This window comes from Lagopus leucura, unplaced genomic scaffold, assembly GCF_019238085.1.
Source record: "Lagopus leucura isolate 7727_CA_CO unplaced genomic scaffold, USGS_WTPT01 Super-Scaffold_100045, whole genome shotgun sequence".
Classification (NCBI taxonomy): Eukaryota; Metazoa; Chordata; class Aves; order Galliformes; family Phasianidae; genus Lagopus; species Lagopus leucura.
In genome coordinates, this window is record NW_024962292.1 from 431,402 (window position 1) to 445,095 (window position 13,694).

The window sequence follows — 13,694 nt, forward strand, 5'->3', positions numbered from 1 at the left end:
AATAGAATAGAATAGAATAGAATAGAATAGAATAGAATAGAATAGAACAGAATAGAACAGAAGCCTGTCCCTGGCCTACTGCATTTGGAGGTCATGGGGCTTCAGGCTGAGGTACCAGCGTCAGGACCAGTGCTGGCCCCAGCAATCACGTTCCCTGTCCCTGCAGGCAGGAGCTTTCCATTTCTCCATTCTCCACTCCACCTCCCACATCAGGACGCATTCTCCTGACCCCACGTGGGCTGATGGATGGGGGAAACAGGGCACCCATCAAAACCCATTAGTGCCGCTGCCACCATCCAGCCACTCTCCTCCAGTCCAGGGGCTATTAAATAAGGCATTCACAACCAGCTTTTGTCCTTGTTCCCCAGCTAATGCTTCCTTTATTTCTCACAGGGAGCTGAGCTCTTGCATTAGGGCTTTGCATTCCTCAAGGGCACAGGGCTGTGCATAGAGCTGCCCCACTCCAGTGAGCCCATCCCTGGTCCCAGCAAAAAGGGGGCACTGAGGGTCAGGGAGGATGATGCTTGCAGCTCTGTGCACTGCACTTTACATTCCATAGGTGCTGGCCAGCTCAGAGCTCTGCCCAGCCATGAACTGGGCAGAAGTGGGACTGGAGCAGTGCTTTATGCAATGAGCACAAGGCACTGGGGGTAGCAGCAGTACCTGTGATGGCGTGGTGGGAGAACGCCTCGACGTAGATGAGATAGTTGTGTGGGCAGTGCTTCTTCAGCCATTTGCACACATCCTGCTGGCTCCACAGCACCACTGGCTTGGTAAGGCTGCCCAGCGTTGGGCTGGTGTGGTAGATGCCATAGTGATCGCAGCCACGGCCCTACAAGGGAGATGGGAAGTGTCAGTGGGGCTCAGCACTATGGGGTCCTGCGATGGGTCCTGCCCTGTCTGCCCAGAGATGGTTCCTTCAGAGGAAGAAGGCCCAGCTCACCATGTACCTCCCAGCCCAGTGGAGTGCTGCAAGAGTGCAGGACCACCCTTGGGGACATCACCTGGGTCCTATGGGCTCTGCCCTGGTGGCAGATGGAGGGACCTGAGTCCTGATGTGAGAGGCAGGAGGTGACACTGAATGCACAGCAGTGTACAGAGCCAGGCAGCTCCCTCTGTGCTGCAATGGCAGAGGTTTGGATTTCCAGGGTCCCTCCTGGCAAACTCCTCTTCCTTGTCGTGGACAGTAAGGGGATGAGTTACGAATCTGCTGGCATCAGAAAGGTCGGCAGCGCTTGGACTGCAGTGTGCCAGCACCGACCTCTGTGTGTGAACATTGGCTAATTAAGCATGCCTAATAGAGGAGTAGAGATAATTAGTGCAACAGGGTCTCCAGACATCCCGCGGTTATTGAAATGAATGGCACATCCCTGAGTGATGTCAAATGGGAGGAAATGGAGGGCGGAGGGGTCAGAGATACTCCAGTGAGTTGCAGGGCTGGGAGCAATGCTGCATCCCACTGCCATGCTGCATCCCCCTGCCATGCTGCATGCTGCTGCCCACGCTGCACCCCTGCACCCTGCTTCTGCTCCTGGGTTCTGGCTCTGGTTTCACCTCCATGCAGCAGTAAGCAGTGCAGGGGCTGAGCCTGCTGCTGCTGAGCTCTCTCCTCATACCACCACGCACAGAGATGATGGTGAGCTCCCAGCAGCTATTACCCAACTAACCTCGGGGGCACTGGGGAAGAGGTGACTGACAACCCGCAATTTCCCCAGCCAGAAGCGTGCTCGAATCCTCTTGCTTCTCGAGCTCTGTTTCACAAATGGGGGCTACATCCGTGCTCCAGGTTCCTGTGCTGCAGGTACCCCTGCACATTGCAGCCCTATGCCCTGGGTGCAGGCGCTCAGTGGGAGCAGCAGGACGTGGGGATGGCTGTAATGGATGCTGGGCTGCTTTTCCAGGTGGCTGAGCTGCGCTGTCTCTCCGATGAACTCTCAGCCGTGAACGGAGGCGAGCAGGCAGCAGCAATGCCCAGCAGTGGGGGTTGGATGGGGGAAGCCCACACAGCAGTGTGAGGACCCAAAGCAAGCAATTGAAGTCACCTCCACTCCATGGCTGTTTTCCCTTGTTTGTGGCACAATTAGAAGCTTTCTCACTCCCAAACCTCACTGGGAGGCACTGGGAGGCACAGCTGTTGCCCGGGAAGCTGCTCTGCCCTGTGCTGTGCCCCCATAGGGAGTGAAGGGGACATGGAGGTGGTGGGGACCGAAGGGCCCCAGCAATACCCCGAGCCCACAGGCACCGTGAGCACAGGAGCCAGGTTCTGCTGCTCCCTCAGCATCCTGGGTTAACAGAGTACCAAAATCTACAATGATTTTTATGCTCGGGCTTACAGAGCACCAAAGATCTGTCCCACTTCTCCCCATGGCAGCACAGAGCACGGCAGCAGGGGGTGTGGGAACCTTGGCCTCACTGCTTCATTGCTCACATGAGTGCCATAAAGTTCCCAGTTTTAGCCAAGTTCCGACCATTTCCCTCCTAAGAGACATAACAAAGTCCTCTGTCCTTTTAAAGCATTACAAGGAATTCGGTTCTGGCGCATCACTTGCAGAACGGTGCCAACTTCCAGCTCTGAGCGGGGAGGAGTTACAATGCAAAGCTCACCCTTGCACAGCCCAGAACCACAAAACCCAGCAGTGAAAATCCTGACCCTGGAACCCAGCAATACCTGGGAGCCCTCTGTGCCCGGCTGCCGCAGGAGTTTGATGGCACGGCTGCCCTCGCCGCGCTGGCTGCGCCCGTCGTGCCAGGTGAGGCTGGTGCCGGGGCTGCGCTGCAGGCGGTAGCTGAGGTTCTCAGCTGACACCGTGTGCTCCAGGAGGCTGCGGCAGAAGCTGAAGTGAGCGGCGGCGGCGGCGGCAGCTGCAGAAGGAAAGGGGGTGAGAGGGGTCTGCCCTGCACCCGGGACCCCCAAAAATGCCCCTTTTAGCTCCAAGCTGCCCAGCCGTATCCTGTCCTTTTCCATCTGCCTCTTTCTGATGGAAACTCTTTTCTGATCCAGTCAGCTGGATTCCAGAGACCGGGTGGAGTCAAGCTGTTCCCAGGGAGTTGGAGAAGAAGACCAGGGGCACACCAATGGGTGCAGGTTGGCCTGGAGCTGGGGGTGTGTGGGGCACGCATGCACCCCAACGCGCTCACCTTTGCAGCAACCATGGCCAGATTCAGTCCCTTGCCCTTACCTCTGTAAGCTCAGCTCGTGCATTTTGTTTGACTGCATTGCAATGAAGATGCAAAGCTCTCCTGCAGGCCAAAGGGGATTAGATGCTGCTGGGGGTGTGTGGGTAGAAGATGGTTTGGGATGAGCAGCGCTGATCTGCAGCAGCATCCACATCTCACCTGCCTCCAAACACCCCTTAAAGCAGAGCAGGAAAGCACCAGCAGCTGAGAATAACCAGGGCTGGGAGGGCTGGAGGGGATCTGCTGCTGCTCGGCCCCACTGGGTGCAGAGTGGAGGAGATTTCACCTCTCCCACACACCTTTATGCAAGGGGAAGGTGGGATGTAAATGCTGCCTGTGGAATTTATAGCCAGGACAGAAATAAATGTGTCTGAAGGCTGGATGTGTTGGATCCTGTAGGAAATGGGAAGTGAAAAGCGGAATGTCAGAGTTGGCTCCATGAGTGTTGCTCCAGCTTCGGATCAGCCTCCCAAGCCCTCTCTCGTGGGGCCAGAAAAAGGGATGGTTGGGTATGAGCTGAACAAAACCATGAGCACCTGTGCTGGGAGAGCAGCAGCTCCATGTCCCAGCTACGTGGACAGCATGTGCCATGCCGTGCCCCCTCCTGGCCTCCCAATTTCAAAATCCATCTTTGGGAAACAGCAGCCTGACCCTAAAACTTTGCTCTTGCTCAGGTTAGTTTGGAAAACGAGGTCTTGCCCTGGGAGCAGGGGGTTTACAGGAAGCAAATGGATTAGAACTGCACAGAGATGCTCTGTGCCCAGGGATGGAGCTGTGCCAGGGCTGTCCCTGTGGAAGGGCTCTGCCACCACGGGGACCTTTAGCCAGAGATGACCACGGAGCTCCAAGTGCCATCATTGTGGCTCACGGAGCAGCAGGATGTGGGTATCTCTGCTCCTCTTGCAGCAGGGCTCAAAGCAAAGCAGGAAAGCCAGCGAGAGCAGATGGGAGAGAGGGGGGAAGAAATAGGGGAAATGAGCCCGGAACAGCAGCGAGCAGGGAGAGCTGGGGTTCTGATCTGTGCGGGGGGCACCTCACAGCCCCCCACTCCCACATCCCAGCCCCGCATACCCCAGGTGCCCATCATGGGCACTGAAGGAGTGCCGAGACAGAACTCCCGTCCCCTCCATCCTTTCCATGTGGCTTCACCATGGCGCAGGGCAGAGCTGCTGCCTGCGTGGATGGAGTGCCAGAGCCACGGACCATCTTCAGAGCAAAGGCAGAACGGAGGAAAATCTTCTCCTCTCATCCCCATTCCAGCAGTGCATCCCTCTCTCTAAAACCAAACCAAATGAGCCTCCCCATCCCTCCCGGATGCCGCACCGTCCCCCAGCCCCGGGCCCCCTCACCTGGCTCAGGTGCGCCCTGCGAGCCGCGGATGCTGGCGACGCAGCAGAGGGACGGGCGGCCCTGCTGCATCCCTGCGGGAGGAGGGATGCGCGCGAGCGCTCGGCACCGGCTGTCACCAGCGCCGCTCCATCCCTACCTCCCCTCATGCCTCTTCCACACCTGACTGCCTCCGCTGATTGCCTCCGTCCTTCTGCCAATAAACGGCGGCCGCACGCTCGCCCCGCATCCGGGAGCTCCGGGCTGAGCAGCCCCCGCCGGCCTCACACGGGGGGGGCACAAACCTGCCGATCCCCTGCCGGGCATCCCAGCGAGGCGCAGCCGGGCGAGGCGGCAGCCCGAGGGCCTTAATCCCACCCTCGCCGTTGGATTTGGAGAGATGCTCCGTGCTATCCCCGCGTGCTCCCGGCTAATCCGGCGGCGGGGCCGGGGGGGCTTGGCCAGCTGGCACCGAGTGAGCAGCAGTTGTGCATCAAAGCACACCGTGGCCAGGAAAAGCCATGGCACAGCCAGGCACAGCCTTAGGACCCTGCTTGGGATGCGCAGCTCCTCTGCTCCCATTGGGCACAGGGGGTTTTCCGAATTCCCCCCAAGCCTGTGGGCCCTGCTCCACGGAATGGGTGCCTGCAGCCTTGGGAATCGCTGCTGGCTCCTTTTCCTTCAGTGGCTTTCATGCATTTTGGGCACTCCTCCAGCAGCGTGGGGCAGGGATGGAGCGCAGAGGCCGTGCTGCTACTTGGCTGTGCCTTCCCCTCACCCTGCACATGGTCTCTCCGTGTTTTTCCCCCTCTGGACACTTTTAGGGCTGGCTGCAAAGTGCTGCAGGAGCTCAGTGCAGCAGCAGCACCACTGGAGGGGGAGATGGATGGGAATCTCCTGGGAATGTGGCACAGAGACAGAAAGCTGAGGATGGGATGTCTGAATGCCAGTGCATCCTTGGGCAGCGGGATCAGGACCTTCTGCAAATGCACTTTGTGCCTGCACACACATGTTGTGCTTCCCCAGGGAATGCAGTTGCAAGCAACCCAAGTTCATGTGTTAATGGTGCAAGGAGCATGGCACAGAGGTGTGAGGAACAGCTTGCTCTGTGCCCCTGATGCCATCAATGTCCCCCATCCCTGCCCTGCTGCAGGGCCATATTTGCTATGGGGAGTGGAAGGGCTCCCAGGGGTGACACTGCAGCAGCAGTCCCTGGGAGACGTTTGCTTTGCAGGAACAAACCCCACATTGGTGTGCTTGGTGTCTCCAAGGGGAAGAGACATTTAGCACCAAATGGTGTGAGAGATTTTCCTGCAGTCAGAGGGGGATTTGTGGCAGGGATTCACTGGAGTGCTCAGCCTGCTGCTGCTGCTCCTCGAGGTGAGGACAGGGCTGAGAGCTGAGCTCTCCAGGAACCCCTGGGATAGGGGAACTGAGCACAGCTCTACTCGCAGGGTGGCTCTTTGAGGGATTTGTCTCACTTTCAGCAGTGTCTACATGAGCCACAAATCTGCCTGGCATTGCCATTGTCCCAGGCTCCTCCATCCCTTCCCCGCGGCTTCACCACCATGCAGGGCAGAGCTGCTGCTGGCACAGAGCCCTGGAGCTCAGCGATGCTCTCTGAGACCCCCATGGTATACAGTGCTGGAAGCTGGACTTCTACAATGTTCTATAAACCAGATCCTACCCTGAGACATTCCCAAATTCCTGCTGTCCCCGAGCAGGACAGGACCAAACCCAAAGCAGAGCAATGACCCTATGGAGCTCACACTCTCCAGGTCACCCCTGAGGCATACCCGGCTCAGTCCCTTGCTGCCATTAACACCATTCCATAATTTTCCTCATAATTCCCTGCTTGTGAAGGTGAAAGCCTGAGCCCCTCACATGGCCGGGGACGGAGCCAAGTGGGAAGGGAGGAGGAAGAGAACAAAAGGCAATGTCCTTCCCATGGCTGTATGTGTCTTTGTGGGTGTCTGTGCTGCTGAGGCCATGGACGCTACCAAGGGGTCCCTGATCACCTTGGGACAGGGATGTGGGCAGGGCAGGATCTCCTGGTAGGAGCCCACCAGCACAGACACACCACATGCAGAGAGCCCATTCCATGTCCCTGAGTTCTTCCCAGGTGTCCCACCCTGCTCGGCACCCTGCTCCTGTCCTTGCACCCCCTCTCTCCAGTCCAAGAGCCCATTTCATTGGTATCCCCAAAACTGGGGATGAAAATAGGGATGGACAGACAGACACCTTCCCAGGATGGAGGGGGCTGCGTATGGGAAGGAAGGTGCAGACCCCCAGAATGGAGGAGACAGCACGTGGGGATGGAGGACAAATCCTGGGAGAGAGGGCAGACTCATGGGGTGGAGAGGACACTGCAGGGGGCGATGGAAAGCAGCCCCCGGGATGGGAGAAGGACCCCGGCATGAAGGGGCAGAGCCTCATTAACGGAGGGAATGGAGCCCAGGGACAGAGGGGACGTTCCACCAAGGATGGAGGACGTACACCGGGATGGAGGGAGGAGCTGGGGACAGGAGGGTGATGGAGGCAGCCCCCAGGACGGATATACAAACCGCGCATTTCGGGTAGGAGGACCTGATCCCCACGGTGCACCTGAGTCCCTCCTTTCCCCCCCCCCCCCCCACCGCCGCTACCTTCCATGTCCTTGGCTTCGCCGCAGCTCATCCTCCGCTCGGAAGGGGCCGCGCTCCGGCGGGGACGGAGCCCCCGCGCCCCCCAGCGCCGCCGCCGGCACCGGGAGCTCCGGGCCCGCCCCGCCCCGGTGCCCGCGCCGGGGGCGGTGCCGCTCTCCGCCACCCCCGGGCGCTCCGCCCGCCGCTCCGCTCCGCGCCGCCCCGCCGCCAGCACGGTGCTGCCCGATCCCCGGTGATATCTGCCCGGTGATGCTCTGTCTCCGGTGATGCTCGGTCCTTGGTGCTATCCGCTCAGTGATGCCCAATCCCTGGTCCCACCCAATCGCCGGTGTTGCCCAGTTCCTGATGAGCCCAGTTCCCGGTGATGCCCGATCCCCAGTGCTGCCTGCTGCCTGGTGATGCTCAGTCCCTGCTGCTGTGCACTCGGTGATTGCCCAAGCCATGGCGACAAGCCCTATTCCTGGAGACACCTGATTTCCCAATGATGCCCAACCTCCAGTGATGCCCAACCCCCAGTGATACCCAATTCCCAGCCGTGCCCAGTCCCCGGTTGCACCTGATCCCCAGTGATACCCAATTCCCAATGATCCCTGCTCCCTACTGATGCCCACTGCCCAGTGATACCTCCTCTATCCCCCACCCCCTGCCCCAGACTCAGCCCCTACCTCCTCCAGGCACACATCCCCAGCTGCCTCCAGCCCACTGCAGCCAAGCATTGGGTTTGGAGACACATGGGTTGGTTGGTGGATGGGGACTGGGACCCAGCTGTGTATCCAGGATGAGGGCAAGCAGGTGTCTGTGCCATGATGCACTGCTGGGAGCACTTTCCCTTTGCAAAGCACTCCCTGTCGCAGACCCATCCCAACACTGAGCAATGCCCTGCCCTTGTTTTAAGATCAGAAAAACTCATGTTTGTGGAATGCTGGCTCCAAAATCACACCCTGTCCTCAGCAGAGTTCCAGGGGCTGAGAGCACAGCAGGTGTGCCGCGGTGTCACTGAGCTGGAATGAGGCTGTGCACAAAAACTAACATTGCTACGGCAGTAAAGCGGCTCGTGTTTGGGTGGCACAGCCTTCTTTCAGCACACAGCCCTTGTAAAAAACACCACAAGATTTTGCAAAATGTTGTAAAAAAAATTGCAAAAGTTTGGATGCTCACGCAGGAGCTGCTCCGGATGGGGCTCAGCTCACACATCCCTCTGCACCGTGTGGGCACAGTCTTTCCTCGCTCAGCTTGCCCCTCTTTAAAGCAGAGCACAGACGGCCCCAGCAGTGCACGCAGCACAGCACTGAGCTGACACCACACCACCTCCCAGGCCTTGCTATTGGCATCCCTTTTATTACCTCTGCAAGAGAGAAGCTCAGGCAGTATTGTTTATCGCAGGCATCCGACTCCTTCAAATACCCAGCGAGCTATTTTCCATTACTCCAAAATTTCCAGTTCTCCTTCAGTCTCTGTCTGCACACAGAGTTTCGGAGCCTAGGCAGAAATCTTTAGAGAGCAGAATGTGTGTGCAGGGCCCTTGGCAGGGAAAGGCAAACGGTGCCTGAAAAATGTGTGCAGATTGCGCCAAGCTGCTATTAGAAATAAGCCCTGCTCCCAGCCACTGCTCTGCCTGGTTTTACGGCGGTAATTGCACTTCTCCAAGAGAGGTTTAATGTGTGAGGGGGAAAGAATTTTGCTCCTCTTCACTGCTTGCAAACAGGTCAGTGCAGATCTGCTGTCCCCATGGTGTGTGGCAATGCTGTGGGAACCACCGAGCTGGGGTTCCTCTGTTTTCAGAATAAAACTGTCCTGAGGAGCTGCAAAGCCTCTGGGCTATCACCCCTGGTCCTGCTGTGGCTGAGCATCCCCCAGTGTTTCTGCAGTACCCTGGAGACCACCTGCACACACCCATGGAGAAGGACGAAGCTACAGATGGGCACTTCTTCATTAGGAAATTTTTGGTTTCCCTTTGGGTCTCTCAGTGCATGGCTGAGAGCTCTCTGCAGCCCAAGAAAACAGGGGAAAAAACAGGGGGAAAGCTGTGTGTGGAACCCAAACTCAGAGCATGGCTTGGGGAGGGCCAAGTTGGTGCTCTGTGCCCTGCGCCCATTCCCATGCCCATTTCCATCCAATCCCCATCCCTGTGCTCACCCCCTTCCCATCCCCATCCCATTCCCATCCCATCCTCATCTCATCTGCATCCCATCCCACTCCACCCCCTTCCCATCCCATCCTCATCCCATTTTCATCCCCATCCTCATCCCATCCCCATCTCATCCCACTCCACCACCTTTCTACCTCCATCCCATCCCCATCCCCATCCCTATCCCCATCCCCATCCCTATCCCCATCCCCATCCCTATCCCTTTCCCTATCCCTATCCCTATCCCTGTCCCTATCCCCATCCCCATCCCCATCCCCACCCGCCAGCAGCCCCGCAGAATTGTGCCTGCAGATGGGATGATTCAGCACGCTCCTTATTCAGAGGATGAAGGATGTCATTAAACACCAGCTCTCCTCCTGCTGCAGCCGAGGAAGGATAAGGAAGAGAAGATAAAAAGACTTCAGATGGAAGTTATTTGTCTAAGGAGGAACGTGGCTGGTTTCCCTGGTGCTCTGCTCCCTGTCGAAGACCCCAAAGCAGCGGGAGGAGGGAGCACCCATCCAGAGGACCATAGCACCCATGGGTGGCATTGGCCACAGGCTCAGGACTGGGGAGGACTTGAGAACATGGGATGCCTTTTACTCAGAGGTTTCTACAGATACATGTAATTGGATTTTCACGCGTCACGGTTATTTTCCAGGCGGCGGTAATTATTTGAGAACGCCGTCCTGTTTGCCTCCCTTCTCTCCACGCGGATCTTTTTCCTTTTTAATATTGTTTCCCCAAATGAAACTGTAAATTCACAACTTAATCCAATCAGAGGACACACACACAGTGCCATCAGCTGCACGGGCACCGCGAGCCAGCACCGCAATCCACCTGCAGCAATAACAAAAGACTCCGAGCAACATTTTAATTCTTCCCATAAAGAAAAAAAAGATATATATGTATATATATATATATGTCTTCTAAGGAGCTGTGCTGGCTGAGGACTTTCCCCCAGCCCAATCTGGTCCCCATCAGGTGGCTGCAGAGCCTGGTGCTGTGTTTGCAGGGCCCAAGCAGGGCTGGAATGTGAGGGTATGGAGGCATGGCACTGGTCCATATAGGGCTGGGCACTGGGCTCTGGGGCTCCTGTGTCTGTTGCTTCCCCTTTATCTCCATCTCCACCTTCACCTCCATCTCCAACTCCACCTTCACCTCCATCTCCACCTCCACTCCCCACCTGCATGTGGTTGGAACTTGCAGTGCCCCAAGAGGCATCAATCAGCGAATCCCCAACCACCTCTTGGCCCAGGATGATGAATACCTGGGCACTGGGGCTTTCAGGCACCCTTACTAAAACCCATAGCACTGCAGACTGAGGTTGGGCTCCAGCTCTGCAAGCTGGTGGGGCACGAGCCCACATCAGCAGGCCCTTTGGGAATCACAGAATCACAAGGCCAATGAGATTGGAAAAGAGCTCCAAGATCCCCAAGCTGAACCCCAACCCACCGTACCCACTGCCCCTCAGTGCCACAACTCCATTTCCAGAACACCTTCCAGGATGATGACCCCCCCACCTCCCTGGGCAGCTGTGCCACTTCATCACTGCCTCTTTCAGAGAAGAAATTTGTCCCTCTCTCCCAGAGCAGGACTTCGGTCCAGCCCCAGCCAGGTGTCGTTAGCACTGCTCCAAGCTTCTGAGAACCACAGCAGGATCAGGGGTGGCTGCAGAATGGATGCCATGTCACCACCCTGCAGCACATGGGCTTGGTTTGGAGTGGAGCAGCTGCTGCAGCCGCGTCCTGGGAGCCCCCACACAGCGGTGCATGGGACTAATTAAAACCTGAGAAAGTCTATTTACCCAACGCTGCGTTGATTTTGCTAAATAGGACATCCTGTCCTCAGAGGATTTCACGGCACGGGGCGATAATCAAGTGAGAACAGGCTCCAAAAGTGTTAATTTAGCAGCTGAGCAGGTGGGGATTAAATCCAAGCCCTCTGGTTCAGCCTTTTCTCTCCCTTTCCCATCTGAAATCTGAACAATTCAAGGTGCACAAAACGGCAACACCTCTGCACAGGGCATTGCACAGCCCTGGGTGCAGGGCAGACTGATCTGCTTTGCTTTACCCCGTGGGGTTGGGACACCCCCATCCACGTGTAGGCTGAGCAGGACAAACAGGGACACTGCAGGGGTATGAATGAGCCCCACAGCTATCTCATCCCCACAGCTGCATCCCTGCTGCACTATGAGACATGTCAAACCCCCACCCCCAACACCGGGTGCCCCTGCCCTGCTTTCCTCCTGCCCCAAAGGCAGGGACAGAGGTGTCTTTGTGAGGGGCTGTGCAGGGCTGCCCGGCTCCCTGGGATCTGCAGGGACGTGCTCCCATTTAAGTGATGATTTTTCACTTTGGAGCTTTTGTGAGCGATTACCACGCGTGTCTGCGCAGACGTGCACTGCATCCCCTGCAGATGCCAGCTTACAGGAATGCAGAAATCAGACTTGGAAAAGCTGGACACCAGCAGGAAGAGCCATGGGGATGTTGGGGATGGGAGGGCGATGCACTGCCCTTATCAGCATCATTTCTGGGAGTTGTGGTGCCTGTCCCAGGCAGGTCAGAGCACAGTGCCAGCGTTCACACCTGGCTGCTTTGGTGTTGGGAGGAACCCTTACATACCCAAATCAAAAATCACAGGGTCATTAAAGGCCACCAAGATCCCCAAGTCCAACCCCACCCCACCATGCCCACTGACTGTGTCCCTCGGTGCCACATCTACCCTAAAAAGAGCAGAACACCAGTGGGTGAAGATATTTCAGGGCTGGGTGCTGCACTGCTCTGCTCCAACAGCACTGGAAAAAAGAAAACTGTGCAGAGCTCCCAGTTTGTGGTCAGGTATGGCTCCGAACCTCAGCTTCCATCAGTTGCTGATGCTCCTGCACCCAGTATTTTGTAATAAACACCGGGAACGTGTACAAAGATTACTAAAAATCATTTAGGATTGATTTTACTGAGCCTACAAGTGAGTTTGCTCCTTGCCCAGCCGTGCCTGGGCTGCAGGCTCTGGCCAGATGTGTGAGCAGAGAATGTTGGGAGCCCCCAGCCACCCTCACCATGCGCTCACCCTGTGCTGCCCACCATGTTTTCTAGGAAATATCCCCCAGAGTGAAATTCCTGCAGCTCGTAAAGCCTTAGCAGACAGCAGAAGACCCAACCCCGGCCCTGGGATTGTATGAGCCTGGCCATAAAGGCTGTGAGAGCTGGGGAACAGCAGATGGGTTGAGGCCAAATCCTGCCCCACAGCTGGGAAATGCCACAGCTCTGCTGGCACCCAACTGCTTGGCAAAAGGGAGGTTTTTTTTTTTTTTTTTCAGCTCCAGCCAAACCCAAAAATAGATGGGCAGTAAGTGGCTGGGGGTTGGGTTTGCCATTGTGCAGAATGGGGCTATTTGTCTTCACTGCAGCTGCTGTGATCTGCTCGGAGCTCAGGAACCCTGCATGGAAGGATGGCTCCAAAAGCAGCTCCGACCCCAAAAGCCCCTTGCAACCCCTGTGCCCTCCTGGCCCATGCATTTTGGGTGCCCTGAGCCCCTTGGATGAACAAAGAGCCTCTGGGGCTGTTGTATGTGAGCATCCATCCCACGGTGCAGCACTGTGCTGACTGAGGGAACTGTCCCAAACAGTCCCAAAGGGCAGCAAAGGGGTGGAGGAGCAACCCCAGCCCCACTTCTCCCCCTCCTGCCCTTTGCTCAGTGCAGGGATGGTTCCCTTCTGCTCTGTGGCCCCCAGTGCAGGAAGGCACCACCGCCTCTAAACGGAGAAATCATCATCTTATCCACTAATTGCAAAAGCAAAAGAAGAGGGATTGAGCTTGCAATTAATCAGCAAAGAGCTCCCAGTGCTGCAGTGCCCTTCGTTGGGTGCAGTACAGGGGGAGGAGAGGAGGGATTGCTGGAAGAAAACAGGGGGAAAGCGCTGGGGATGCTGCCCAGCTCAGAGCTGACCCTGGGGCACTGGGGTGAGGGAGCACACGTGCGTGCACACACGGGGACATGCTTCATGCACAGAGTGCAAAGGGTGTGTGTGTGTGTGCACTGTGTGTGAGTGGGCAACCTGTGCAGGTGTGTGAGGCTGCGTGCACGCATGTCCTTGCAGATGTGTGCACACATGAGGTGTGTGCACCTGCAGAAGAGCACACGCTTGAGTCTACGTGTGCAAATGTGCAAACGTGCGCAGAAGTGTGCAGGTGTGAGCATGCAAACGTGGGTACGAATGTGCACACATGCAGGGATCAGTGCAGGTGTACGCGCATGCAAATGTGCATGCACAGGTGCCGGGTTTACCTACAGAAGTATGTGTGCAAACGTGCATGTATGCATGGAAGCTTGCCGGTGCGTATGCAAAGGCGCGCAAGTGCAGGAAGCGTGCAGGTGTCTGTGCAGGGCTGCCCGCGAGCTTGCACACGCGTATGCA

At 57.0% G+C, this 13,694-nt stretch overlaps 1 protein-coding gene across 1 annotated transcript in view; it reads right to left on the reverse strand.

Annotated features, from left to right (window-relative positions):
• SAMD10 (sterile alpha motif domain containing 10) overlaps positions 1-4,596 on the reverse strand; it is a 6,451-nt gene extending 1,855 nt beyond the window's left edge. The window contains exons 1-3 of the mRNA XM_042884702.1: positions 4,527-4,596; positions 2,669-2,862; positions 664-832 (exon numbers count right to left, since the gene is read on the reverse strand). Coding sequence (XP_042740636.1) covers positions 664-832; positions 2,669-2,862; positions 4,527-4,596 — 433 coding nt within the window. The remainder of the gene's footprint in view (positions 1-663; positions 833-2,668; positions 2,863-4,526) is intronic.
• Positions 4,597-13,694: the final 9,098 nt, after the last annotated feature.